General features: G+C 56.5%; 1 protein-coding gene and 1 long non-coding RNA gene across 2 annotated transcripts in view; both read right to left on the bottom strand.

Moving 5' to 3' along the window:
• Positions 1-4,720: 4,720 nt before the first annotated feature.
• On the bottom strand, positions 4,721-10,674 carry LOC131510278 (uncharacterized). Its single transcript, XR_009260974.1, has 2 exons — positions 7,558-10,674; positions 4,721-6,846 (listed from the first exon to the last, which is right to left on the bottom strand). It is a non-coding gene; the product is annotated as an uncharacterized LOC131510278 (long non-coding RNA).
• Positions 10,675-10,676: 2 nt separating this feature from the next.
• The window catches only part of FYCO1 (FYVE and coiled-coil domain autophagy adaptor 1), a 72,304-nt gene continuing 58,906 nt past the window's right edge, over positions 10,677-24,074 (bottom strand). The window contains exons 15-18 of the mRNA XM_058727225.1: positions 22,715-22,810; positions 19,725-19,935; positions 14,129-14,238; positions 10,677-12,194 (exon numbers count right to left, since the gene is read on the bottom strand). Of these exons, the coding sequence (XP_058583208.1) occupies positions 12,119-12,194; positions 14,129-14,238; positions 19,725-19,935; positions 22,715-22,810 (493 nt within the window). The 3' untranslated portion in view covers positions 10,677-12,118. The remainder of the gene's footprint in view (positions 12,195-14,128; positions 14,239-19,724; positions 19,936-22,714; positions 22,811-24,074) is intronic.

The raw sequence follows: 24,074 nt of genomic DNA, 5'->3' as shown, positions 1-24,074 counted from the left end.
CATCGCCGTTGAGCCTCCTTCTGCTCAATCCCGTCTCTTCCCACCTCCTTCCGTGGGTGTTGATCCCTGATCAACATCTTGCACCTTGAACTCCAGCTCAGTGTCTGCTTCTAGAGAAGTCAGCCCGTAACAATCTTTCACCGGGGGCTACCCATCCTGAGAGCCCATCTAAGACCTGATGGGTTCAGAGCACGGGGTGTCTGAGAGCAACGGGCGGTGAGCACCCGTCACAGAACCCATCTCAGAAGGCTGGGGGCTCAGGCTGTGCCTGGTCTTAATTGAGTCGTCAGAGATCTTGTGCACCGATGGCAGGTCAGGGTCTCGGTGTGCAGGACAGACACGGTCTCCCCCCAGCCCAGGACCTTTCAGCCACTGTCCCCTGCTCGCTCTCTCCAGGCCTGGTAGGTACTGTGATTAACCTCATTTTACAGACGAAGGGACTGAGTCTCAGATGTGTTAGTAACTTGCCCAAGGTCACGCAGTTCACGACAGGGTATGCCAGGCTCTCAAGCCTTGGCTTCTGCCCCGTGTTGCCATCCTGCCTTGCCTGCCATGGTCAGACAAACCAGCCATTGCTTTGGAGCGTTGACCAACACTTGGCCAAATACCAGGCCGAGTTCCAGGGAGCACAAGGACAGATGGACAGATACCATCGCACGCAATCTCTAACTGATGCCGTGTGACTGCCGAGGCCCAGCTGACACCTCCCTCAAAACATGGGCCGGGGGGCGAACCAGCAACAGACGATGTCATCAGCCTCACAGAATCGAAAAAGGTTCCCACCTGCTCCCTCTCTTCAGGCTCCACCCCAAACACATACAGCTGTGGACCCTCAAACTCTGCCGGAGGGGTGTGTGTGTGTGTGTGTGTGTGTGTGTGTGTGTGCGAGTGTGTGTGTGCACATAGGTGCAAGAGCACTGTACCCAAGCCCGGGCAGACACCTGGAACACAGAGCACCTGGTGGTGGCTTGTCCTCCCTCCCCTGACCCCAGCTTTCCTGACTACTTCCTCCCAAATCGACCTGTCCATCTGCCCCCTGAATACCACTGAGCGGCCTCCGTCAAGACCACATGGAACGGGGGAATCACCCAGCTGAGCCCTGCTCACACTCCTGATCCACAGAATCCTGGGATGTAATAAAATCATTACCATTTTCTTAAGCCATTGAGTTTTGGGGTAATTGATTTTGTAATATTTAAAATTTTTTAAAGTTTATTTATTTATTTTGAGAGAGACAGAGACAACATGAGTGAGGGAAGGGGGCAGAGAGGGAGAGAGAGAATCCCAAGCAGGCTCCTCGTGTGGGGCTCGAACTCACCAACCGTGAGATCATGACCTGAGCCGAAGCCAAGAGTTGGACGCTTAACTGACCGGGCCACCCTGGTGCCCCATGATTTCCTAATATTTCTTTGGCATAAAATTCTCTTTGGCTCACTCACAAGTCTGTGAAGAGAAGTGATTTTACAAATGGAGCTGAATGTGCTCCATTCAGCTGTGGTCTTGTTACGGCTGCCACAAAACTTAGTGATCTAAAGCAGTAATCACTTAATTGCGTTCCCCATTTTGTGGGTCACCAATTTAGAAACGACTGGGCATCTGGGGCGTGGCATCTGTCATGTGGTTGCAGTCAGACATTGGCTGGGGTTGCAGTCACCTGAAAGCTTGCCCAAGAGCTCTCCATCTTTCCATCTGTATGTGGGCTGCAAGTGGGGCGCCCACAGATGGCCTCTTCAGCATGGGGGTCATGGTACTTGGTTTCCACGGCCCTTGGTTTCCCCTGGGCAAGGATCCAAGAGCACCAGGGGGAAGTTGTCTGTCTTTTTCTGACCTGGCTCTGGCTGTTCCCCACTGGTCAGAACGGTGCCAGGCTGGCCCAGAGTCCTGGGGAGCAGCCACAGGCCCCCACCTCTTGTGGGAAGAGTGCTATATAGCTTTGGGGTCATGTGTTAAAACCACCACAAACTACTCTGTAAGTTGTCTTTCAACGACCCCAGTCACTCAATCCCCCAACTGCCTAGCTGACCAGTACCCAGGGACAAAAGAGCCTAGGAGAGGAGGAGGTAAATGTAGGCAACTTTCTCAAGAACAGCTGTCCCATTTTTGAGTGATTCTTATGGGAACCGCTAGGCAAGGACCTTTGTTTTGTAAGTGATCTCTACACCCATTGTGGGGCTCGAACCCACAACCCCAAGATCAAGAGGTGCACACTCCACTGACTGAGCCAGCCAGGTGCCCCAGCAAGGCCCTTTTCCGATCTTATGCGGTCTCCACAACATCCTTCTGAAGCAGCTGCTGTCAGGTCTCCCATTCAACAGGTGGAGAAACTGAGGCACAGAGTGACTCAGTCACTTGCCTCAAGCCATAGCTAGTAGGTAGTGGCACCAGGAATCCAGGCATGTTTTTCTGATACTAGAATCTGACCTCTGAGATGCTCTGTTGCACTTTCTCCTCCATTGGAGTTCAAGTACATTTAAATTTTTGTTAACATTTATTTATTCTTGAGAGAGAGAGAGAGAGAGGGAGGGAGAGGGAGAGCGATCAGCAGAGGAGCAGAGAGAGAGGGAGACACAGAATCCGAAGCAGGCTCCAGGCTCTGAGCTGTCAGCACAGAGTCCGGTGCGGGTCAAACTCATGAATTGTGAGATCATGACCTGAGCCGAAGTCAGATGCTTAACCGACAGAGCCATCCAGGTGCCCCGGAGTTCAAGCACATTTAGTTCCGGTGGTCCATTCACACCGTGGAATCCAGGCATGGCTCTGTTCCCGCACAGGCCCTGAGTCAGGAGGGTGGGGTGGCCCTAGACGGGCTGGTCCCCGGGCAGGGGAGCAGGAATCCTGCCCAGGCTTCGGCTTCTTCCCAGGCTCTCCCTTCCTTGCTTCATGTGGTCACACTCGCTGTTGAGTAGGTGACCCTTTGGGTGAATGTAGAGACGTTAACTTCATTATGACTCGAGCTTGTAGGTTGTTTACTGGGAAATTGAGTGTAGTCATGAGCTGATGTGAATTTGTTCTTTTTGGGAATTAGTTTTCAGGGGCACCTGGGTGGCCCCGTCGGTTGAGTGTCCGACTCTTGACGTCGGCCCAGGTCATGACCTCAGGTTTGCGAGCACGAGCCCCGAGTTGGGCTCTGCGTGGACAGCGTGGAGCCTGCTTGGGATTCCCTCTCTCCTTTTCTCTCTGCCCCTCCCCTGCTCTTTCTCTCTCAGAATAAACTTAAAAAAAAAAAAAAAGAAATTTGTTTAAAAAATTTTAAAGTTAGACTGGTGTGTAACAAAAATAAGTCTGTGGTATAGAAGGGTATAACGAGAAAAGCAAAATTGTGCCTCCCCCAGCACCACCTCCAAAGCCTGGACAGACCCTCTCCCCCCCCCATCCCCCAGCCCCATTTCCAGGGGAAGCTGCTGTGGAGCGTCTAGCGCCCTCATCCAGAAACACGTGTCTTCTGCGGTGTGGGTGTGCGCTCCTTCCAGCCACCCCCTCTGACGCGGTCTCCCTTGCTTTGCTGTCACAGACGATGAGTCCTTGGAGAGTCTCGTGTGTGCCCTCATGTACCTGGACGGGCGTGTCTGGAGAAGATGGCAAGCGTTTTCCTGAAGGAGGAGAGACTAGGGCGAAAGGGAAAGTGCAAGAACGGGAGATGGTGACTCGGGTGGTCTCCACCCCTGTTGGCCCCGTGCCCTTTACAGAGCCACCTGGCAGTGCTCCCGTCCAGAGCGGTCTCTCTTCCCACACCTCAAACCCGGGCTGACCTTGACACTGGCCCCGGGCCAACAGACGGCCCGAGTGATGTCGTGCCAAGTTCTGGGAGAGCACACGAGGCTGTGCTTGCTTTCGCTGTCCTGGAAACCTCCCCAGCACTCCGCTGAACGAGCCTGGCTGTCCTGCTGGGGGTGGGGGACGCCGAGGAGCAGGGCTGTCACCTGGCCAAGGCCATCGTAGACGGGCCAGCCCCGCCTTTGACCAAACAGCTGACCGCAGGCGTGGGGGTGAGCCCAGCCGCCACCAGCTGACAGCCAGCCTACCGGCAGACTCGAGAGCGCTCAGGTGACATGTGGCCGGCCAGGGCGGGCGCCTCAGTGACCAGCATGCGTCAGTTCACGAGAACGCCCACGTCCACCTGCGGGTCTGGGGGCTAAATACACGCTGAGGGTTTAAGCCGCTGGTTTTGAGGTTGCTTGTTTTGCAATGTTATCGTGACCATAAATAACCGATACGGCCCTTCCCGTGGAGGACGATACACGGTTTGAAGGTCAAGGGCTGCCATAGCAAATCCTGGTTAATGAAGGAGTTTGTTTTTTGTTTTGTTTTGTTTTAAATCACTGGAATGTCTACATTCCAGTAAAATGAAAACAGTTTAGAGAAAACCATCCCACAGCCACCTCGGCATGGTACAGTAGTAGAAACAAGCCCATAAATGGTTCAGACTTAACAGCTCCCCTGGGTCTTGGGCCGACTTATGGCAAGAGCCTGTTAGATTGGTTATATTTGCTCCTACTGTATTCATGAACCTGTGAAGCAGGGAGCTGATCTGATCTTTTGCATAAAGACCTGGCAGAAGCCAAAGTTCCTTAACCTTTTTTTTTTTTTTTTTTTTTTTTTTTTGGTCTCATGCTCTCCTCTGGCAATCCTATAAAGCCTTCTGCCCTCTTCTTAGAATGTTTTAAAGTGAATAAAACAAAATACATAGGATTCCAAAAAAAAAGAAAAAAAAACCTCTGTCGAAATACAATCCTCTAAAAATCAGAACAAATTTATGAGCCAGTAACATCTGTGCTTTTTTTTTTTCCATTATTAATGCATTAAGTAAAATCGACCAGCGGGTGTGATGACAACCTTTGTTGTAGAGCGGAGATGAGATTTTGAGAGTCTGTTAAATAGAAAACATCTGTCATTTCCATTGGCGATGAAATCACAGCCCTTGCTGACATGTGCTAGTGTGACACGTTGTTTACATTCACGGTGGGGGAAGATCTACATTTTAGTGCAGAGTCAGGGGAAAGAGGCCATTTTCCCCCTATCCAAGTTCCCGGACCTTCTGAGTTCTGGTCCCTGACCGGGTGAGGAGCCCATGTTTGACCCGACCTCCCCCGTCACGTATCCGTCGGCACTGAACTCCCGTTTCTTCCTGGAACTCTGAAATTTTGGACATGGATGGAGCCACTTTGGATTTGGGGCAGGGGATGTTTCCCCATTGAGGAACGATCTGTCAGTGAGCGACATGTCCTTGAAGGCAAACACGAGCCGTGGAAGAAATGGCGGCTGTGAAAACTTTTGCCCGTAGAACAGTTTCCTCCCCGGTGGTTTGTTTGGAAGTAGCTTCCTCTCCAAGAAGGAAGTCGCTGCTCCTGTGTCCCCGCGCTTGGGCCAACGGGCTGAGGTTGGAGAAGTCCCCGTTCCAAGGTTCAGGGGTCACTGGCGGAGTGAAATTCGAGGACAGATCCAGGAGTTCGTTTCACCCCTTTCCTGAAGTTCTGACTGCAGTGGTGACACGGCAGTGACCCTCAAGGACCTCGGGGTGGCCCAGCGGGTCACCTGCGCTGATCCACTAGCAGGCTTCTGGGTGGCTCAGCCTGATGAACCAGAGTTGGCATGGCCGTGAGCGTGTGGTCCTCGTTCTGAGAACACCCAACGGTTCCATGGGGGTCCTTGCTGGTGGAGAAGGGCGGTCCCTGCCAAGACCTCTGGTCCCACACATGGACCCCGTCCCTTGTGCAAAGGCCTGGCGGCGGGGGGAGGACTCTGGCTGCCGTCCCTCCTCAGGGCCTTTCTGTGAGAGCATAGGAAGCCCTGAAGCCAAGCCCAGAGACACAGGAACAAACCCGACTACCTTTCCCGTGTCTCCAGCCACCGCCTTCCGTGTCTTTTTGGCAAACCGTCCAGGTCTTCCTTCTATTTAAATGTTGTCTCCGCTGGATGTGGCGGTTGGCCTTGGCCACACGTACGCTGCCATTTTCTCCGATGAGAAAGGTGAGTTCTGCTAACCCAGACTCCAGCCCGGCCCTCCCCGAGGCCTCTGGGAGGCCCCTCCCATGTACCTCTCTTTCCTCACTACCTCCCCCCGTCTCCCCTCCCCTCACCCCTTCCTTTCTCCTGGGAAGAAGACAGTACCTGTTCCACCGACCTGGCCGACAGGTATCCGGGCCCTTGCGGGAAACTTCCTTCTCTTTTCGTGGTTCAGCCGGAGGCTTCCTCCTCGGCAGAAAGCGAGGGAGGCCCTCCTGACTTGAAATTGCCTTCCCTTTGGTGATTCTAGGGAGCCACAGGCCCGCAAGCCCCACCTGGTCTGGGTCCGAGGCCTTCCTTTTGGTAAGGACGCTCACGTGCACTGGGTTTGCTGATGCCTGACTTTGTTCTTTTTTTTTTTTTTCTTTTTTAGCAAAGAAGACAGTTCATTCCAGGCTTCAGATGGGGCTGCCGCGTCTGAGACAACCGCAGTCCATACATGCCCGAAGGTGTGAGGAAACCACACCAGGGCCCCGTCCTCCCGCAGAGCGCGGGGGGGGGGGGGGGGGTAAGGAGGGGGGCTGGGGAGAGACGGGGGTACAGGTATCAAACCCCAGAGGCCGGCGATCACACTTGTGCTCGGGTTCACCCTCCTCCAGAAACCACCGTGTGGGGAACACAGAAGGCTGACCTTTCTGTCAACCCTAACCCACTTTGAACGGCTTTCATGATAGCTGTGCTCTCCGCCTGGCTTCTGATGGCTTCGGCTCAACTGCTCTCTCTCAAACAAACAAAAAAAAAGTCCATTTTCTCATCTAGGGTGACAGGTTTCACCGATCTGTGTGGGTGGCAAACTCCCCTCGCCAGATTTTTCCCACGCATCTTCAAACCGAAAGGGCAGACCTGCCGAGAGTTTCCTTTTGAGTCCCCTGGGGAACCTGGGCGCCACAGGGCAACATGGCCAGGAGGGACAAGGCAGCAGCAGGTGCCACGGAGCCTGTGGGACCTGAGCTAGGCCGAGATCCCTGGAATGGAATGTGGGCCTTGGAGAATCTGGGGCAGACTCTGGTCATCTTGGGCTGCTCCGTGGTTTAGGCGCAATGGGGATTTTGTTTTTTTTTGTTTTTAACATTTTTTTAATTTTTGAGACAGAGAGAGACAGAGCATGAATGGGGGAGGGGCAAAGAGAGAGGGAGACACAGAATGGGAAGCAGGCTCCAGGCTCTGAGCCATCAGCCCAGAGCCTGACGCGGGGCTCGAACTCACGGACCGCGAGATCGTGACCTGAGCTGAAGTCGGACGCTCAACCGACTGAGCCACCCAGGCGCCCCGGCGCAATGGGGATTTTGATATGGAGGCTCCCGGATCCCAGCCTCAGGGGCAGGGACACAGCTACGTGTGTCTCAGCTGGTTCTCTTTCAGCCCCCAGGCCCATGTGGTCACCAAGTCTCTGGAGGGATTAGTACCCAAGAACTCCCGCTGCATTGTTTTGGGCATTTGGATAAACCAATCTTCCATTCCTTCAACCTGCTCGTGGGACAGTAAGAGGCTTGACTTGAGGGCATCGCTAACACAAGAGGGGGTAGGGGGGGCAGGATCGAGAGACCAGCTCACCTCCATTCTCCCCACACCCCCTCCTGGAGGCTTGCCCTTCTGTGCCATGGGGGCTACAGGGGCTCCTGTCCCTGGCCAAGTTGGCCAATGGGATTGGCGATGGCCTCAGAGCTGACCAAGCATGGGGACCGGCTGGTGGCCTCATTGACTGGGTAACTGCTGAGCGCTTCTGTGTCTGGCATGATGCTTGACGCTGTGGGGCTGAAAGGAAGGAGATGAAGGAAACACGGTGCCTGCCCTCAAGGGAGAACATGGTTACGGTTACAGAAAATAGAACTTATTCCTGTGTAGCTGATCAGAGAAGAGGCCACATGAGAATCTGGGCGCCGGGGGAGGGTTGGAGGAGGAAGGGAGAGGGAGGGAAGGGGGGCTGTGATCCTCAGATGCGGGGTGTGGGGTGAGTGTGCTCCATCTGACCAGTCCAGGGGTGACGGGGTCCCGCCCCTTCTGGGTCTGTGTCAGGTCTCTGCTGATTCAGCAGGAGTAGGCGTTAAGTTACGGTGGGAACGTGACTCCTTCCTCCGCCAGCTGCCGTGGCCCTGTGGTTTTGCCCAGCTTTGTACCACAGGCCAACTGAGCATGGTTTTAGGGCATCCATGACCTTCCCCCCCTCCCCCACACCGTCCTGGTAGGTCACCATTGTGTTCTCTGCTCATCTGGCGGAGAGCAGCCGGGTTGGAAGGATGCCTTGACTCCAGCAGGCCTGAACGCCGACCTCACGGTTGGCGGGGGTGGGAGTACCCAGATGCCAGGCCACACGGCAAACCTCCCGGAGCATCTGGTGGCTCGAGCCCTTCTAAAAAGCCGGGGTACAAGCCGATGCTCTATGTCCCAGCAGGGTGACTCCACACCCCCGGTCCGGTTTGGGTAACTTCGTCACTCGCCTCGGGTCCTGGTGCAAAGAAAGACGACGCTACTCCCTGTGTCATAGTGTTTGCTTTATTTAAATCCTGAGGTTAAAAAGAAAACAGTTCCAAACAGTGCCGCAGATGCTATAAAGAAGTATGTTTGGGGTACAAAAGTTTCTCACCTCCCCCCCTCCCCCGCCATGCAGGTGGGGTGTTGGCAATTTGATGTGCTCCTGGGTAGTTCTTTGGCAGGTAAGAACGCAATGGGTCCCCAGACCCACTATCCCGTAAGGCCTCGAGAATGGAGGGTTAGTCAATTAAAGTGCAATTCTGATTTGGAAGCTGCCCAGCCAAGGCCTGGGCGTCGCTGTGCAGCCCCCAGAGGCAGGGGCATCTCTGGATAACACTCATCCTAAGGTTCTAAGGAAGCCTGTGTCTAAGGAAGCGATGTCTCCCGAAATTTAAAGATAGACTTCACTATTTTTTCAAGAGCCATTACAAGGGAAGAGGCATGATTCCCGTTTCCTCGGAAGAATCACAACGCCACGAAAAAACTTACCCAAGGCGCCACTAAAAAGTGCCTTTCGGGGTTAAGTGTTTTTGCGAACCTGGCTGGCTGGCTCGTTTCTGCTGCAAGACTCCTGGTTCTTGGAATCACGGATGGCTTCTCTCTGCCTTAATTCTCAACACCTCCGAGCCAAGGGTGGGATTCTCACGTGTGGGTACCAAGGTGGGCCTTAAAAAATGAAACTCCTAAAAACACTTTAAAACTCAGCGGACACCTAACCAGTTTCGCGTAAAACGCAGGCGCTGAGATCTCACTCCCAAATGGGGATTTCCTTTCCGTTGAGTCTAGGATGACTTCCCCACCCTAGGCGAGGGGATAACTGGAAGCGTTCAGGAAAACCATTCCCTTTCTTCTTCAGGTGCAGCGTGTGGCTTTTTCCCTTTCTACTTTTCAAGCCTGGTGGGCTGTTTCAGTTCCAGATTCCTTCTTGGGCATTTCTTTGCCTGCTCGTGATCCAGGTGACCGGGAGGCCAGCGGGATCCAGCCACGAGGGCTCTGCAGAGGCCACGCTTTATCCCGACACCCTTCCTTGCTATGGGTGGGGGTGCCTTAGAGGCTGTGTCCTTGGGGAAGGTTGGCGGGGAAGCGGCTTCTGAGCCAGAGGTGGACCAGGCAGCCGGCAGGAGTACTACAGGGTGAGTGACTGTTATTCAGAGAGCCGGCCATCCAGGGGCTTCTGGGTTCTTGTTGCGTTTCGTTTTGTTTTGCATAGTGATCTGGGGTCCCAAGGAGGTCTCCTCCTGATGATTTCTAGTGTCATTCAGTCTCCTGGCTGGGGCTACCACCTTCAATGGTTGTTCTGCATTGTCATCTGCGGTTTTGGAAAACTCCCCCCACCCCCAAACCTCAGAAAAGTCGAGAACCTGTTTAAAATGAGAATAAAGCTATTCGTACAAGCCACACTGAAACAGGCCAACGTGTTCTCTCTAGCTGCGTAACGCACAGCAAACTCGAGCTCACGCTGCAAAGTAACGAGGGAGAAGAGTCTGTCCAGCACAAACAATAAATAGGATATGGAGCCGGGACGTGACCGCCGGGGGATCGGGCGACCCTCTGAACAACTGCGGTCAGGGTCAGCGTTCCGGAGCGGGGGCACTGCACGCCACCAGGGGCCCCTGTGCTCCTGGAGCAGCGGCTCTGGGCTGGCTTCGCAAGAACCGGGCGCGCTAAGCGTGTTGTTGGGCCCCTGCCGGACTGACTGACAGAGGTTCACGAGGGGGCTTGGATGGAATGTTCCAGGCCTTTCTCAGGAAACACAGGAGCCATTAGCTGCACAGGATGGTTGGGGGCACCATCAGCTGGCCAGTCAGCATGGCATCCTGGGAAAGCACTCAGAACAAGACTCCAGCCCGCTCTGGCTTCTCTTTTGTGGGTTTTGTTATTACGGGCAGCCACTAATTCTGATTACCCTTTCCAGGGGAGAGGGTGGGCTCAAAGGCGGCATGGTTTACTCTGGAACCATCCTCAGGCCATGTGGCACACCGGGGAGGGCAGGCGTGGGGCTCGGGAGAGTCTCTGGGAGCCCGGCCGCATCTTGCCTTGGCGGTGAGCACGGTCAAGGCCTGGGCCACTGGGAGATGCTAGAGACCCTGGTGGCTTTCTGCCGTGGGCGGCCGCTCCAAGGAAAGAGCACGAGAGGCTCGGCTTTTCTCTGGGTTGATGTCTCCGGAAGGTTCTGTTAACCAACCCCCTTGCCCTGCCCTAGCCACGTCCCCAGTTAAGCGACAGCTCCAAGTCTATCATGGAGGTTACTTCCCCCACCCCTGCCCCACGAGTCCTCTCTGCTGGCTGGTAGCTTAGGGGTCTGTGCTGGACGTGGCCTGGGGTCCCTGACCTGTCCGAAGGGGGCCGCTCCAGATGCCCCGCTCACCTGTGGAAGTGTCTGAGCTCCGACTTCGGGCTCTGGCCTCTGCGAACCAGGCACAAAGAGGCCATCGAAGGTGAGCTCTGTAGGGCGGGAGAAGAGGAGGGCCGCGGACAGCGGGAAGGCTATGTCCTTCCAGGAAAAGGACACAGGATTCCTCGGCCCCAAGGGGAGATGGCTCCCGGGGGTCAAGTGTAGGCTGAGCCACGGGAAGTGGGCAAACGGGGTGCTGGGGAGCAGGCGGGTGGCAAGTGGGGGCCGAGGAGTGAAGTCAAAGGAGATTCGTGAGTGATGCCTGTTACGCTTGGGTTACCAAAGACTTTTGTTAAGAAGGCCCCGAGTTTTGAAAGTGGTTCTTACCCAGATTATGACCGTTACTAAACACGTCTGAAGGTGGGGCAGAAGCTCTTATTTATACAAAGAGCCCATCAGCTGAACAGTGCGTCCTAAGGGCCAAGGCGCGATGCTGCCTGTCGGTCAGGCTGTCAGGGTTAGCCGGCTTCGGGGCTTCAGCCGCCCATGCAGAGACAGCGCCGCAGTGCGCGTCCTCAGGGGGGTGGCTGAGGGGCCTGCCTGAGTGAAGGGCTTTGCGCGAGGACAGGACTTTGCAGACAGAAGAGCCAGGAAGAAAGTGGAGCTCGAGGCCCCTCCAAAACTGTTGAGTTTGAAGCAGCCCCAAATTTACTGGGGCAGGAAGGGACAGAGGCATGACGGGAAGAGGCTGGAGGGAGTCGCCGGAGGGGCCCCCCAGGCGCCCTGACTCTCAGGATGGCCCCGTGGCCTCCTTTTCCTGGGAGGACCAAGGGCCTCACGGCCTGAGGACTCAACAGGGTCTGGCCAGGACATCCCGGCTCATGGTCGCCCAGGACGCCTGGCCCCTGCTGGGCAGAGTGGGGCCTTTCTCTCCCTGGGCACAAGTTGGGATCATGGCCTCTGGCCTGTGCAACTCTCCACGGGGGCGGCCTGGAGCCAGCTGTGGCTCCGGGAGAGGCCGATGGTCTCCTGAGGGTTTAAACCTTTGGCAGAGTGAGTGTCCCTTTGGGCGTGAGGATAGTCGGGTCCCTAATCACGGGAAACGGTGCTTGAGCCCTTAAAAGCCACGGAGGCTCAGAGTGACGGTGCGAAGTTCTGAGTACAAGGTGCTCCAGACAGAGCAGCTCTGAGGGGTGGCCCGTCAGCTTTGGAGCCGCTGCCTTTTTTTTTTTTTTTTTTTAGTGCTTTATGTGACAGGTGAGCAAGAGTAGTGTTTCCTGTGGATAAAGTGAAACCAGGTGCTTGAGCCTACGGGAAATCGCTTCCATCGTAGATCACAGGCCTGTCAACCGTCAAGTGATAAAACACTTTCTTGGAGACAAACCTGAGGAAACAGAAGTGGAAAAGGAGGGTGTCACGCAGACGCAGAAGCCCGAGGGCAGCGGCTGCCGCTGGGGCCTCCGCGGGGGGCTGCGGTGACCTGGCTGGGTGGGGAGGGGCCCCGCAGGGAGGCCTGGGCCCCTCACCCCGTTTGTCCGGCAGACTTCTCCCCGGGCAAAGGGTCCGGGGGGGTCCTGGGACGTCAGCACCGACTGCCCTGGGGCGTGGGTGCAGAAAAGCCGCAGGGTTGCTGCTCTGCAGCCGTTGGGGGTGGCGGGGGGCTGCACGGGGAGGGGGTGGGCGGAGAGAGCAGACACTGAGAAGAGGTCTCTGGGGGAGCATGGGTTTCAGCCCCCCCGGCCACCTGAGCGTGTTCTACCGTCCACGGTTCAGAACTCTCTGCAAGGGCACCAGGCCAGGGTTTGTCACAGCAGCACGGCCACCTCCAGCGGTAACTAGGGGCCTGCCCGGGGCACAGGACTGCGTTCCGCCCTCAGTGCGCCTCTCCTCCGCCGCGCCCACAACCCGCAGGGAATCCTCACGAGGTGGCATCTGTGCTCACGGCCACCGCACAGGAGACGGGGCTCAGCTAAGGCCCACAGAGGGAAGGGCAGGGCCCGCGCGCCTGGCGGACCCGCACCCACTCGCCTGACCGCTGCCCCATCCCGCTGCCCTGCAGGGGGCCGGGGCTCACAGTCACTGAGCTCTGGAGCTCCGGAGGCCGTTCTCTGGAAATGCTGGGCCTGTGCCCCTGAGTCCTGCTAATTCAAGGTGCGTGTGTGTTCATGGGGCAGGGGAGGGGCAGGAGAGGGGAAGGAGGGGGGCAAGGAGGGAAAGTTCGTGCTCTTAGCCTCTCGTGTGTGGACGCCCTTGGCCACAAGCCCTGGAGTTCAGGGCCTGAAGGTGGTGAGGGGTGGTATGGCTCTCTTCTAGAATATGCTATCTAGTCATTCTGCTAAAAGCCAAGTGGGCTGGGAAGGGTGCCCCGTAGGGGGGATGTGGCCACCAGCCCAGGGCCCCACTCACAGAGGATGTGGCTGGTGCTGGTCAGGCAGGTCTCCTACAAAAGGTGGCCCCGACAAGGGCTTATGCCAAAGCCAGAAGACACAAAAGGGATGTGTGCCAGCAACCTTAACCACCCCCGTCTCCTGTCTCCAGGACGTGGGGCCCTGGTGCATGGCACACGCCCAACCAGTGTGCTCTTCTCCCCCACTTCCTTCCTCGGCTGCCCCTCCAGCTCGTGTCCCTACATTCCCAACGTCCTGCCCTCCAGCCCTTCACTGCTGACCCACATCTGGTGCTTTGATGTAGTGCTTCCCAGAGACGGCACACGCTGCTCCCGCTGCCATGCTGAGAAGGCCCAGGGGCTCCTCCTCAAAGCTCTAGCCCTGCCCTTCATTTCCCTCTTGCTTGTCCGTCCATCCATCCATCCATCCATCCATCCAACCATCCACTGTTTCTACTGAGCCCCTTCTCTGGGCTGGGCAGTGGGAGCTTGGACACTCCTTCGCGAGAAGCAGGAGGGCATACGGTTGAGTCCAGAGCCTGGAGGCAGGCCCTCTGGGTTCCCAGCTGGCTCCACCACCGCCAGCTGTGTGACCTGGAGTGTCACTCTGTTACGCATCTGGTCCTCAGTCCCCTAGCAGCACCGTGAGGAGAACGGTGGTCGCTCCGACGTGGGGGTGTTGCCGGGCGTAAGTGAGTCCGTAAGGGTGGAGGGCCGAGAACCACCTGACACGAGCTAAGGCTCTGTAAGTGCTGGCCCGTGTTTTATAAAATCTATAACAGACCCTAAACCACCACCGTATAGGGGTCTAAGGTAAAAAACAAAATAATAAGTTACTGATAATTAAATGGTCTCTTTTAAATGTCCACCTCTGTTCTTGGGGCCAGGAGGCAGGTGAGTTGTTCTGGATGTTAATGAGCGAGCATCCCTACCTGGAAAAGGTGTTGTCGAAGATGAGCATGTAGATGCCTGGTGTGCGGACCTTGAGCTGGCCTTGGATGTTCTCCTTGTGGGAGCTGCATCGGGTGGTGGGGATGAGGACCTGGGAGGAAAAGCAGATCAGAAAAAGTGTCAGGGAAGCCGAGAGGGCCTAAAGGTCTTCTGGGCAGAGCCTTTATTTTGGGGAGGGAACTAGGCCCAGGGAGGCTAGGCGCCCTGTCTGAGGTCGCAGCGGAGCAAGGCTGGGGCTGTGGTCAGCCCCGGGAGCGGGGAGGGGTCTTCCACGTGCCCTGCATTTGTTGATACCCTGTGTTAGGGAAGCGGCTGTGAGCATGAGTTTCACCCGGCATCGTGAACTAGTCAGCGCCCCAAAGGAGTGGCCCCAGCCTCTCTGACCATGGCCAGTGCCAGAATGTTCCACATGTGGGGGACCACTCATTTTATGGATTCAGGAAGCTGGGACTTATTCGAGGTGAAGTCCATAAGTCTGCCTGGCTCCGACTGGACCGAGGGCTGACCTGGGGTCAGGTGAGCCCCACAACCGCCCCAGGTCTCCACTTGGAGAGAAGGGAGCAACAGCCAGATGGGACAAATGGAAAACAGAGAGTACGATGATAGACTCAAACATTACCTGATCAATAAGCCCGCTACATGTAAATAGCCTAAACATCCCAATTAAAAGGCAAGGACTGTCAGGCTGACCCAACCCCATCATGCCTATAAGAAAGGACGATTTAAAGGTAAAGATACAAATAGGTTGAAAAATCAAGGGATGTAAAAAGATATACTGTGGTAGCACGAGTCAAAAGAAGGGTGAATTGACCGCCTTAATATCAGACGGAGCACATTTTATATCAAGGGATGTGGCCAGGGGTAATTTCCTAATGATAAAGATGTTAGTGCATGAAGAGGACGGGCCAGTCCTGACACCGATGCCCCTAATGACTGAGCTTCAAAACACACAAAGCAAAAAGTGGTAGAATTGCAGGGCGAAATAGGTGAATTGACAGTTAGGGTTGCGTATTTCAGTCAGGGATGGAATAAAAGACAGGAGCTCAGTAGGGAAATGAAGACTCAAAGAACAGCACCAGCTAACTCAATCCAACCGCCGCTTATGGAACACTCCACCTGACCACGGCAGAACAAACCGTCTTTTTCGAGTGCGCTTGGGATAACACACAGTAGGCCATCTTCTAGGCCATTTAAAAAAAAAAAAAAAAAAAAAAGCAACACTCATATTTAAAAGGATTCAAGCTATACAAAGTTGGTCTTCTGCCTGCAATGGATTTGAATTAGAAGTGAATAGATCTCCGGGGCACCTGTGTGGCTCCGTCGGTTAAGCGGCCGACTTCAGCTCAGGTCATGATCTCGCAGTTCATGAGTTCGAGCCCCGCGTCGGGCTCCGTGCTGACGGCTCGGAGTCTGGACCCTGCTTCGGATTCTGTGTCTCCCTCTCTCTGCCCCTCCCCTGCTCACGCTCTATCTCTCTGTCTCCCAAAACTAAACGTTAAAAAAGAAATAAAAAAAAAAAAAAGTGAACAGATCTCTAGAAAATACCAAAATGTTGGGGCACCTGGGTGGCTCAGTCGGTTAAACCCCCGACTTCAGCTCAGGTCATGATCTCACGGCTCATGCGTTTGAGCCCTGCATCGGGCTTTGTGCTGACAGCTGGGAGCCTGGAGCCTGTTTCGGATTCTGTGTCTCCACCTGTCTCTGCCCCTTCCCTGCTCATGCTCTGTCTCTGTCTCTCTTTCTCTCAGAAATAAACACTAAACCATTTAAAAAAAAGAAAATACCAAAATATTTATAAACTAATCATCACACTTTTAAATAACCCGTGGGCCAAAGAGAAATAAAAAATCAAGTGGGAGATCCCAAAGGCATGGGAGAGAATTGTGCATGGCACGTTCCGGATGCCACAGTACATTTGCTCTGGCTGGGAGCTGCTGGTGGAGAGGGAGTAGGTAGAGCCCAAGACAGGCCTGAGTGGGATCAAGGTGAATGAGGACCTACTGTGTGTAGGCTCTGGGGCGACCACTTCTGCACATGGTCTCCTCAAGTTCCATTAATGGTCTCTCGCATTCTTATTTCCATCGGGCACTGAGAATTCTGAGAGGTTGAGAGGTTGGGTCTGCTTCTGTGGCCCGTAACCTACCAGTTCTGAGCCTGGACATTCCAGCAAGCGCAGGCAGGAAGGAGCCGCTGGACAGGAAGGCTTGCTGTTGACACAGGGGCCACTGGGCGCCCCACACCTCAACCTCAGCATTTACGGCCTTGATTGCAAAGCAACCACCGGGAGCTCGTTGGGCATTAGAAGTTTCTATTCTGTAGACTTTTCACGCGTCTTGATTCCTGTTTTCCCACCGGGGGCAAAATCTATGAGATTTTCTCTGGCCAAGGCTCATGCAGCTGCAGTGATAGGAAGATGATGGGGGGGGGGGGGGGCGGGGAGTGGTCTCTGGAATAAACCCGAGGCAGGTCTCCGCTGTGTGAGCTCTGGCCTCCCACCAGCGCCAGTGCCTGGGTGGCCGTGCCCTGATGTACACCATGTGTCTGCGAGACAGCACGAGTTGGTTTCATTTATATTTGGACGGGTTCCTGTGGCCTGGGGCTCCCGTGCAAAGTGAGGGTTCTATGCTACATGGAAGAAGTGAGTCACAAGAGGCCACAAGAGGCCACGGTGGTGGTTGCTGGGGGGGTGGAGGTTTGGGAGTGACTGGCCATGATGTTTCTTTTGGGGATGATTAGAGTGGCAATGGTTACATAAGCTGTAATACACTGTATTTTAATGGGTCGATTATTTGGTATATGAACTGTATCTCAATAAAGCTGTCTAAAAAATACAATGTCAAGCGTCCTTGCTGCCGGTGCTGGTCCCTCCCCTGAGTCTCTGTGACCCCAGACAGGCTGTTGAGTTTCTCTGGCCAAACATGGGTCCCCGCCCAGAGAGAGGGCAGGGCCTGGGTCCCGTTTCCTGTTCTGTCCCCAGGCTTTAAGACAGCGGTCGGCACACAGGCAGCCTCAAGTCCTTGATTTACTGTTTCTCTGGTCAAGCGTCTTCCCAAATTCACAGCCTTTGATCTCAGTGCTGAGGAACGACCTTGTCCCCGAGGAAACGCTCTGGAGAGGAGGGGGCCCGGGGACGGGACAGTGTCTGCTGCGGGCTGCCAGAGATGGGCCTGGCCTTGTGCTGTGTGGCTCCCTCCACCAGGGCACGTCTCCTGGTGTGGCCCAAGGCCTCCTCCCCTGACCACTGCGCCCCAGGTGCCCGCCGTCCCCACCATGACACGCTACCTGGTATCATGGTTGTCTGTTCACTAGGGTCTCTCTCCTGAAGGGCAGATCTCACGTTGTCCCTTCTCTCTCTCTAGCTCTGATAGGCGCGACAGAGCCCGGGGTTCAGCAGAAACTCAGGGAGTGGCTGTGAGCAGACCCCGAGTCCCTCATGTCTGTACCTCCATAACCACACTCTGGGTGCTGCAATTTGCTCTGGACCCCGGGGTTTCCTGTAAGGCCCAGGTCGGTCAGGGGATCCTAGGGGGAGTCCCTTAGACGGCCGCTGAGGATGTGCACCTGGAAACAGGTTCCCAGGCTGATGTCTGTTCAGGGGACCTCGGGGAGAAATAACAGCAGCCCCACGGCAGGCTGGGGATGCTGGGCTCCTGAAGGCAGACAGCGCCCGAAAGCCCTTCTGGCTTGCCCCGTGTACAGGCTCCTTCTGCCCCCTGGCGTCCACTCTGAGAAACACACGGGTAGTCCTGACCCCTGGAGGTCACCTGGGCGCCAGAGATGAGGCAGCTTCCTCCGGGTCCCCAAGCCCGCAAGAACCACACAGATCTCCCAGGGCCGTGAGGGTTTGGCGGGTGAGCGACTGAACAAGGGGAGAGGCCCACAGCTCGGCCACGCGTGGACAGGTGGAACAGCAAAGGCCTGGACACCCGATTGAGTCCCTTCCCCTGTCCCTGCCACAAACAGCCACCGGTGTCTGATGCGGGACGACGTGGTGCTGGTCCCTGGTAGGTGTTGGGGCTGTGGGGGCGAACGGCCCGGCTACCGGAGGCAAGTTCCTGCTGAGCGTGCCGCTGTCAGGCACGCTGACTCCGCTGCTGCCTAAGCGCCCTGGCAAGCCACTCTGCCTCTTAGTGACCTCATCTGCCAACGTGAGCCCTGCACGCCATCTGCAGGGCGGAGTCTGTGCCCGCTCCCGGCCCCGCAAGCCCCAGGACCGCCTGGGGGCAGCCTCGGAACCCCAGGGAGTAAGGGCTCCGAGCTCGGAACACGGCACGGCCAGGGGTCCCCCGAAGGGAAAGGGGGGGGCAGAGCGTGAATGAGAGGCTCCACAGAACAAGGCCAACTCAAGGAGGCTGGAATTAAGTCGTAGGAGTGAATTTGGAGAGGGCGGGAATGACAGAGTCGTCTCTGCAACGAGCCGGTACCAACAGGGCAGGGGACAGGACGGCGAGCCAGACAGGCACGGGGCGCACGGGGCGAGCCTGCTCTCCTTCAGCTCGGGGCCCGCACCCCGCCTCTCGCCGAGGGCCCCCCACAGCCAGCGCCCCACAGACGGGGGGTGGGGGGGACTCAGGGATTTTCTCACACAGACGTCACAGGAGGCTCCTTTCAGGCGATTTCAAACTGCTCTCCCCCACCCTTCTTCTCGCCATTGCTGGCACCTGGAAGTTTCCGCACGGTATAGCCACTAAGGGCCGCTCTGAGCTCTAGGCCAGCCTGGCCGTCCTCACCGGTCCTCCCACCTACAGTGTGTCAAACGGGACAGGAATTTCCGCCCAAACCAGCTCCTCTCCCCTCTGCCGAGTCAGTCAGCCACCCACGGAGTCCTGTTCAACCTCCTGTCCCGGGCTCTGGATCCCACCCATCCTTTCTATTCTGGCTCCCAAGCCCCTGGAGCTAGGCTCACCGGACGCACCTGGGGATGCCTGTGTGTCCACACTCTGCTACCCGCTGCCTGGATTCTGACCGAGTGGTGTGGCGGTGGCCTCAGGAGTGGGTGTTTCTAACGTGCAGACAACACTGAGACCCGTGGTCCAGGCCATCATCAGCATGCCACGCTGAGAATGTCTTAGGACTTTATGAGCTTGCATCTGCCACCGAGATTTCAAGCCCCACCCACCACCCAAGGGACACAATGGCCAGGTGTCTCTGGCAAGGTCTCTGGGACCCAATGCCCCCTAACCTCCTCCACGGTGCCCTCCTCTTGCTCTGCACAGCCGGGCTAAAAGAGGATCCTTAAACCAGGCCACGTGTCTGTATTCTTCGCAATTTCACCCACTGACCTGTCCCAAGGTCAGACCGGAGATGTCTGACACGGGAGCAACCTTCAGTCGCCTGAGGACAGTGCTCTGGAGCCTCCAAGGTCTTTCCTTTCCCAAGCCGGCCAAGAACAGGAGCGTTGCCTGCTCCGTGGGACGCAGCCCGGAGGGCCCGCCCCCCTGCTTTCTCTCCACGTTCCTCTCACGGCGGAGGCCCAAACACTCCAGGGGAGGCCTGCCCAGCAGAAGGCTGGACGGCCACGGCCCCGCACCAGGGAAGGTCTGCCCAAGCACCCCGCTGGCGGAGGGCCGGCCTTACCTTACACTGGTCCAGCGGTGTGTCCTCGGCCTCCTGGAAGACCACGCTGAAGGAGATGCTCTTGGGGTCGGAGGAGAAGACCCAGCTGATGGTGAGGCCCGCCTCAGCCACGGTGATGGGGATGACGCTGTAGGTACTGGACCTCACGAACAGCTCCCTGTTGCTCTCCCCGAAGTTGGCGATCTCTTCCACCGTCAGCGGTAATTTTATCCTAAAACCCAAGGGCGGAGAGGGCCCGGATCAAACGGGCAAAGTGCCCGAGTCCCCTGGCCAGCTCGTCTGCGGCTCAGAGGTGGCCGGAAGCCCTGGAGGCTCTTGGGAGGACAAGGCCTGGGTACCCTTGACCAACGCGCTTAACTATGCGAGAAACCTGGATGCGCAGTGTGGGTCGAGGCACCGGGGACGCGTGTAAAGCACGCAGGTGACAGTCCCGGCTGCGTGGGGCTGGCATGTCCCTGCAAGCCTGTCGGAGAGAACGGCCTGAGGCGATCCACGCGCTGCGAACGGGAAGCGGGTGCGCAGGCCTCGGCTTTCTGCAGCTTTCCCGGAGCTGCCCTGCTGCCCAGCACAGGTCCCCTCTCCAACTCCCTGCCGCCCTTCATGTCATTAGCACCAGCAGGAAGCACGCACGTCATTACAAACTTCCCGCCCTCTGGAAATCTGGGGCCTGCTGTAAGACTGCAAGGGGGCACCCTGATTTTCTTAAACGCAGCCGTCCCAGATTCTTTATACGGCAGGGGCGGTGGGGCGGGGTGATGGCCTCGGGGACGCAGGCTTCTCGGGGTCCGTGTCCCCGGTCCTAACGCTCGCCAGCTGGACAACAGCCGCTTCCGTAAGTGTAAAGGTTTAGTGACAGTGAGCTCCTCTGTTCCCGGGGTCCTGTGCGGGGCCCTGAGTGCGGAGCCAGAGGGACCCGGGTTCCAGTACCTGCTTTGCTTTCCTTCCCTCCTCCTGAGCCTCGGTTTCCTCATCTGCCAACGAGGACAACCAGGCCTGCCCGCTGACGGGTGTGAGGCATACATCAGAGCATGGACTTGGCGGAGGGGGGACTGCTCCCTGAGGCTGCCTGTTTTCCGACTCGGTGGCGCCCCCTCCTGGACCGTGCAAGTCGGGAGCCCGCACGTGAGCACCAGACGCGAGGACAGGGCCTCCAGTGCTGAGCTGCCACCTCAGGGGCGGCGTGGCCTCGGGCGAGTCGCATCCCCTCGACTGTGAAGTGAGAAGGTGGCGGCCACTACGTGCGGGGCCCTCTGCTCGCAGGCTTCATGTGCTATCAGCACGGCCACGTGAGGAAGCAGGGTGCTCCCCCTTGCACATGAGGAAGCCAAGAATCACACAGATGAAGAAACTTGGTCCAGGCCCACACAGGTCTGATAGGAAGCCATTACCTGTCCACTCCACCAAACTGCCTTCCGTGGCGAAAATACGTTACTGTCCCCTTCGAGACGCGGCGGTGGAAACCGAAGCTCAGAGAGGTTAGGTAGCTCGCCCAAGTCTGCACAGCGAGTAAGTCACGGGGCTGAGAGTTCTATCTGCCTTCAGAGGTGTGGAGACGGATGGAAATACTCCCCCCCCCCCCAAGCTATGCTAATGAGAAGAGGAATCAAGGATTAAAAAACCCAGAATGTGGGGCACCTGGGTGGCTTAGTCGGTTAAGCGTCTGACTCTTGGTTTGAGCCTCAGGTCATGGTCTCGTGGTTCCGTGAGTTCGAGCCCATGACAGGCACTGTGCCGACCGCGTGGAGCCTGCTTGGGATTCTGTCTCCCTTTCTCTCTGCCCCTCCCCCACTTGCACTGTCTCTCTCAAAAATAAATAAACACCCTACTTTGTTTCTGTTCCATGGCCAGCACCACCCTGTGACACAGTATGTAATTTACTTGTGTATTTCTGTTTAATGTCTGTCAACCCCTGCTGGAATATAAGCTCAACAGGGGGGCCCTGTTTTGCTCAGTGATGTACTCCAAGGACCTAGAACATACCTGGCACCTAGTAGGTGCTGAATAAATACGTGTGAGTGAGTGCATGAGTACGGGACTCAATGCAGTGACTTATGCAGCCTTTGGACGCGACACAGAAGAATACGATACGTGAAAATACTCACGCAGTGTGGGGTTTGACAAGACTATAAAATAAGATGTAGGATATCCGTTTGTGTTGAAAAATGAGGTACCTAGGTATTTAAAAAAACCGGAAGGCTATCCGCCGAAGTGGTTTCCTTGTCTCTATTTTCCTATTTTTCTACAATGAAAACGTATTGCTCTTACAGTGAGAAAACAAAAAAAGTTATTTTCAAAAAAGAAGAACACAGGGCCACGGGTGTGAGAACGGGATGACGCTAAGGGGACACGGGGGAACTTCTGACGGGGAGGGGACCGCTCTCCGTCTTCACTGCGGTCACACGGGGCTGAATCACTGTTCTTTTCTGGACCTACGTTCCCTCTTCGGCAGAACCGGGCCACGGAGCCGGGTGGGATCGGAGGCCCCTGAGATCACAGAAGCCACTGGCCGCGCCCGGCATGGAGCCTGGCGGGATGATTGACTACAGTGTATTAATTGTCAAAGTCTAAGCACTGTACACATAAAGGGGGAAGTTTACTGTCCATAGATTGTACCTTAAGAAAAAAGCACAGACTGGAGCGCCTGGGTGGCTCAGTCGGTTAAGTTTCCGACTTTGGCTCAGGTCGTGATCTCACAGTTCCTGAGTTCAAGCCCCACATCGGGCCCTGTGCTGACAGCTCGGAGCCTGGAGCCTGCTTTGGATTCTGTGTCTCCCTCTCCCTCTTCCCCTCCCCTGCTCACTCTCTCAAAAACAAACATTACAAAAAGTTAAAAACATAAATAAATAAAAGCACAGACTGCAAGCCATCATGGGTGCCGAGTCAGCCTGTGGGGTGCCCCCGGCTCTGGCACTGGAGGCCGGGGCTCCCCCTGTGGTGCTCCTGCCCCCCATACCCCCTGGGAAGCCCCTGCTCGGGGCTCAGTCACTCACATCAATTCTCCAGACTTCAGCAAGCAGACCTCAGCATCCTGCCCCAACGGCATGTCTTCGGTGTCCTCAGGGGTTAGCGAGCTTGACACGGCGTCCCTGAAACGTCACACACGAGAACACAGCCATTTTAGCCATCGGCACCTGGGGGTCCCACAGCCTTGGAGTCACGTGGCCAAGCTCAGAATGCCTGGGATCCTTCAGTCACAGAGGCCACGACAGGGGCTGTGGCAGGCTCTCCAGGTAGGGGCGAGGGGCTGGGGCCACGCGGGCAGGATGGGGAGAAGACCACGAGGCCTCAGTGGTTTCCCTGCTGGGGTTCTGGTGGGCATAGGGAGGGGCCGCCCGCAACACAAAGGACCACCGTCCGACCCCGCGCCAGCCAGCGGAGCAGTGGGCAGCACCGTGGGTCCCGCCTGGGGACCCATGACAGCCAAGCCTGCTCTGGCCCATCTCGGGGGCAACAAGGACAGACACCCAGGGAACGGTGCGGGCCAGGAGGGAGCCGAGGGGCACGGCCATGGGCAGAGAGTGGACCTAAGCCACGTCCACATCGCCTCTTTCCCTCACAGCCCACTATCGGCTGCACTGAGAGCCGGCGGAGGGTGCCAGCTGCCAATGAAGACACACCGTGCTTTCCGCACAGTGCCCTGTGGGACGCCGGGGCCAGGGGCGGAGGGCAGCACACGCCCTCTCGTAGAGAGTCCCCGCGTATTTACACAGTAAGTTCGAGGTTCTAGGAACCCTGCAGCAAAGTCATCTCCTGGATTTAAAGCTAGTGTTCCTGCATTTATTTGATCGTGGGACATTTGATTTTTTTTTTTTTAAGTTTTTTATGTGTATTTATTTTGCGAGAGAGCGAGCAAGCGTGGGGGAGGGGCAGAGAGCGAGAAACCCATGCAGGCTCTGCCCTGCCAGCACAGAGCCTGACTTGGGGCTCGAACTAACGAACTGTGAGATATGACCTGAGCCGAAACTAAGAGTCAGATGTTTAACCGACTGAGCTACCCAGGCGCCCTGATGGTCGGACATTTTAAGCCCTTCCTGAACCCCCTGCTCTGGGAGTGCAGACTGCAGGCCTCCTCACTGACGGGGCCACAGAGGCACAGGCAGCTCCTGAGACGCGGGCCCGAGCCCCACGCCCCAACTCTGGCTCCCTGCTCACCCTGCCAGGCCCCAGTGTCCGCTCAGCCAATGGCCGAGTGGGGCGTCAGACCCAACCAGCTTGAGTGCGCGGTTCTGCTTAGAGAGAACTTAGGTCCAGAAAAGAAGAGCCATTTGCCCCGTGGGCAGGTGTCAATAAGGAAGATCTCCCACCCGGCACAGTTTCTTCCCCAAATGTCACAATAACCCCCTTCTCAAC

The sequence above is a fragment of the Neofelis nebulosa genome, chromosome 4 (assembly GCF_028018385.1).
Source record: "Neofelis nebulosa isolate mNeoNeb1 chromosome 4, mNeoNeb1.pri, whole genome shotgun sequence".
In the NCBI taxonomy this organism is placed as follows: domain Eukaryota; kingdom Metazoa; phylum Chordata; class Mammalia; order Carnivora; family Felidae; genus Neofelis; species Neofelis nebulosa.
The sequence above is the reverse complement of the archived record's forward strand: the minus strand, read 5'-3'. Positions and strand labels throughout refer to the sequence as shown.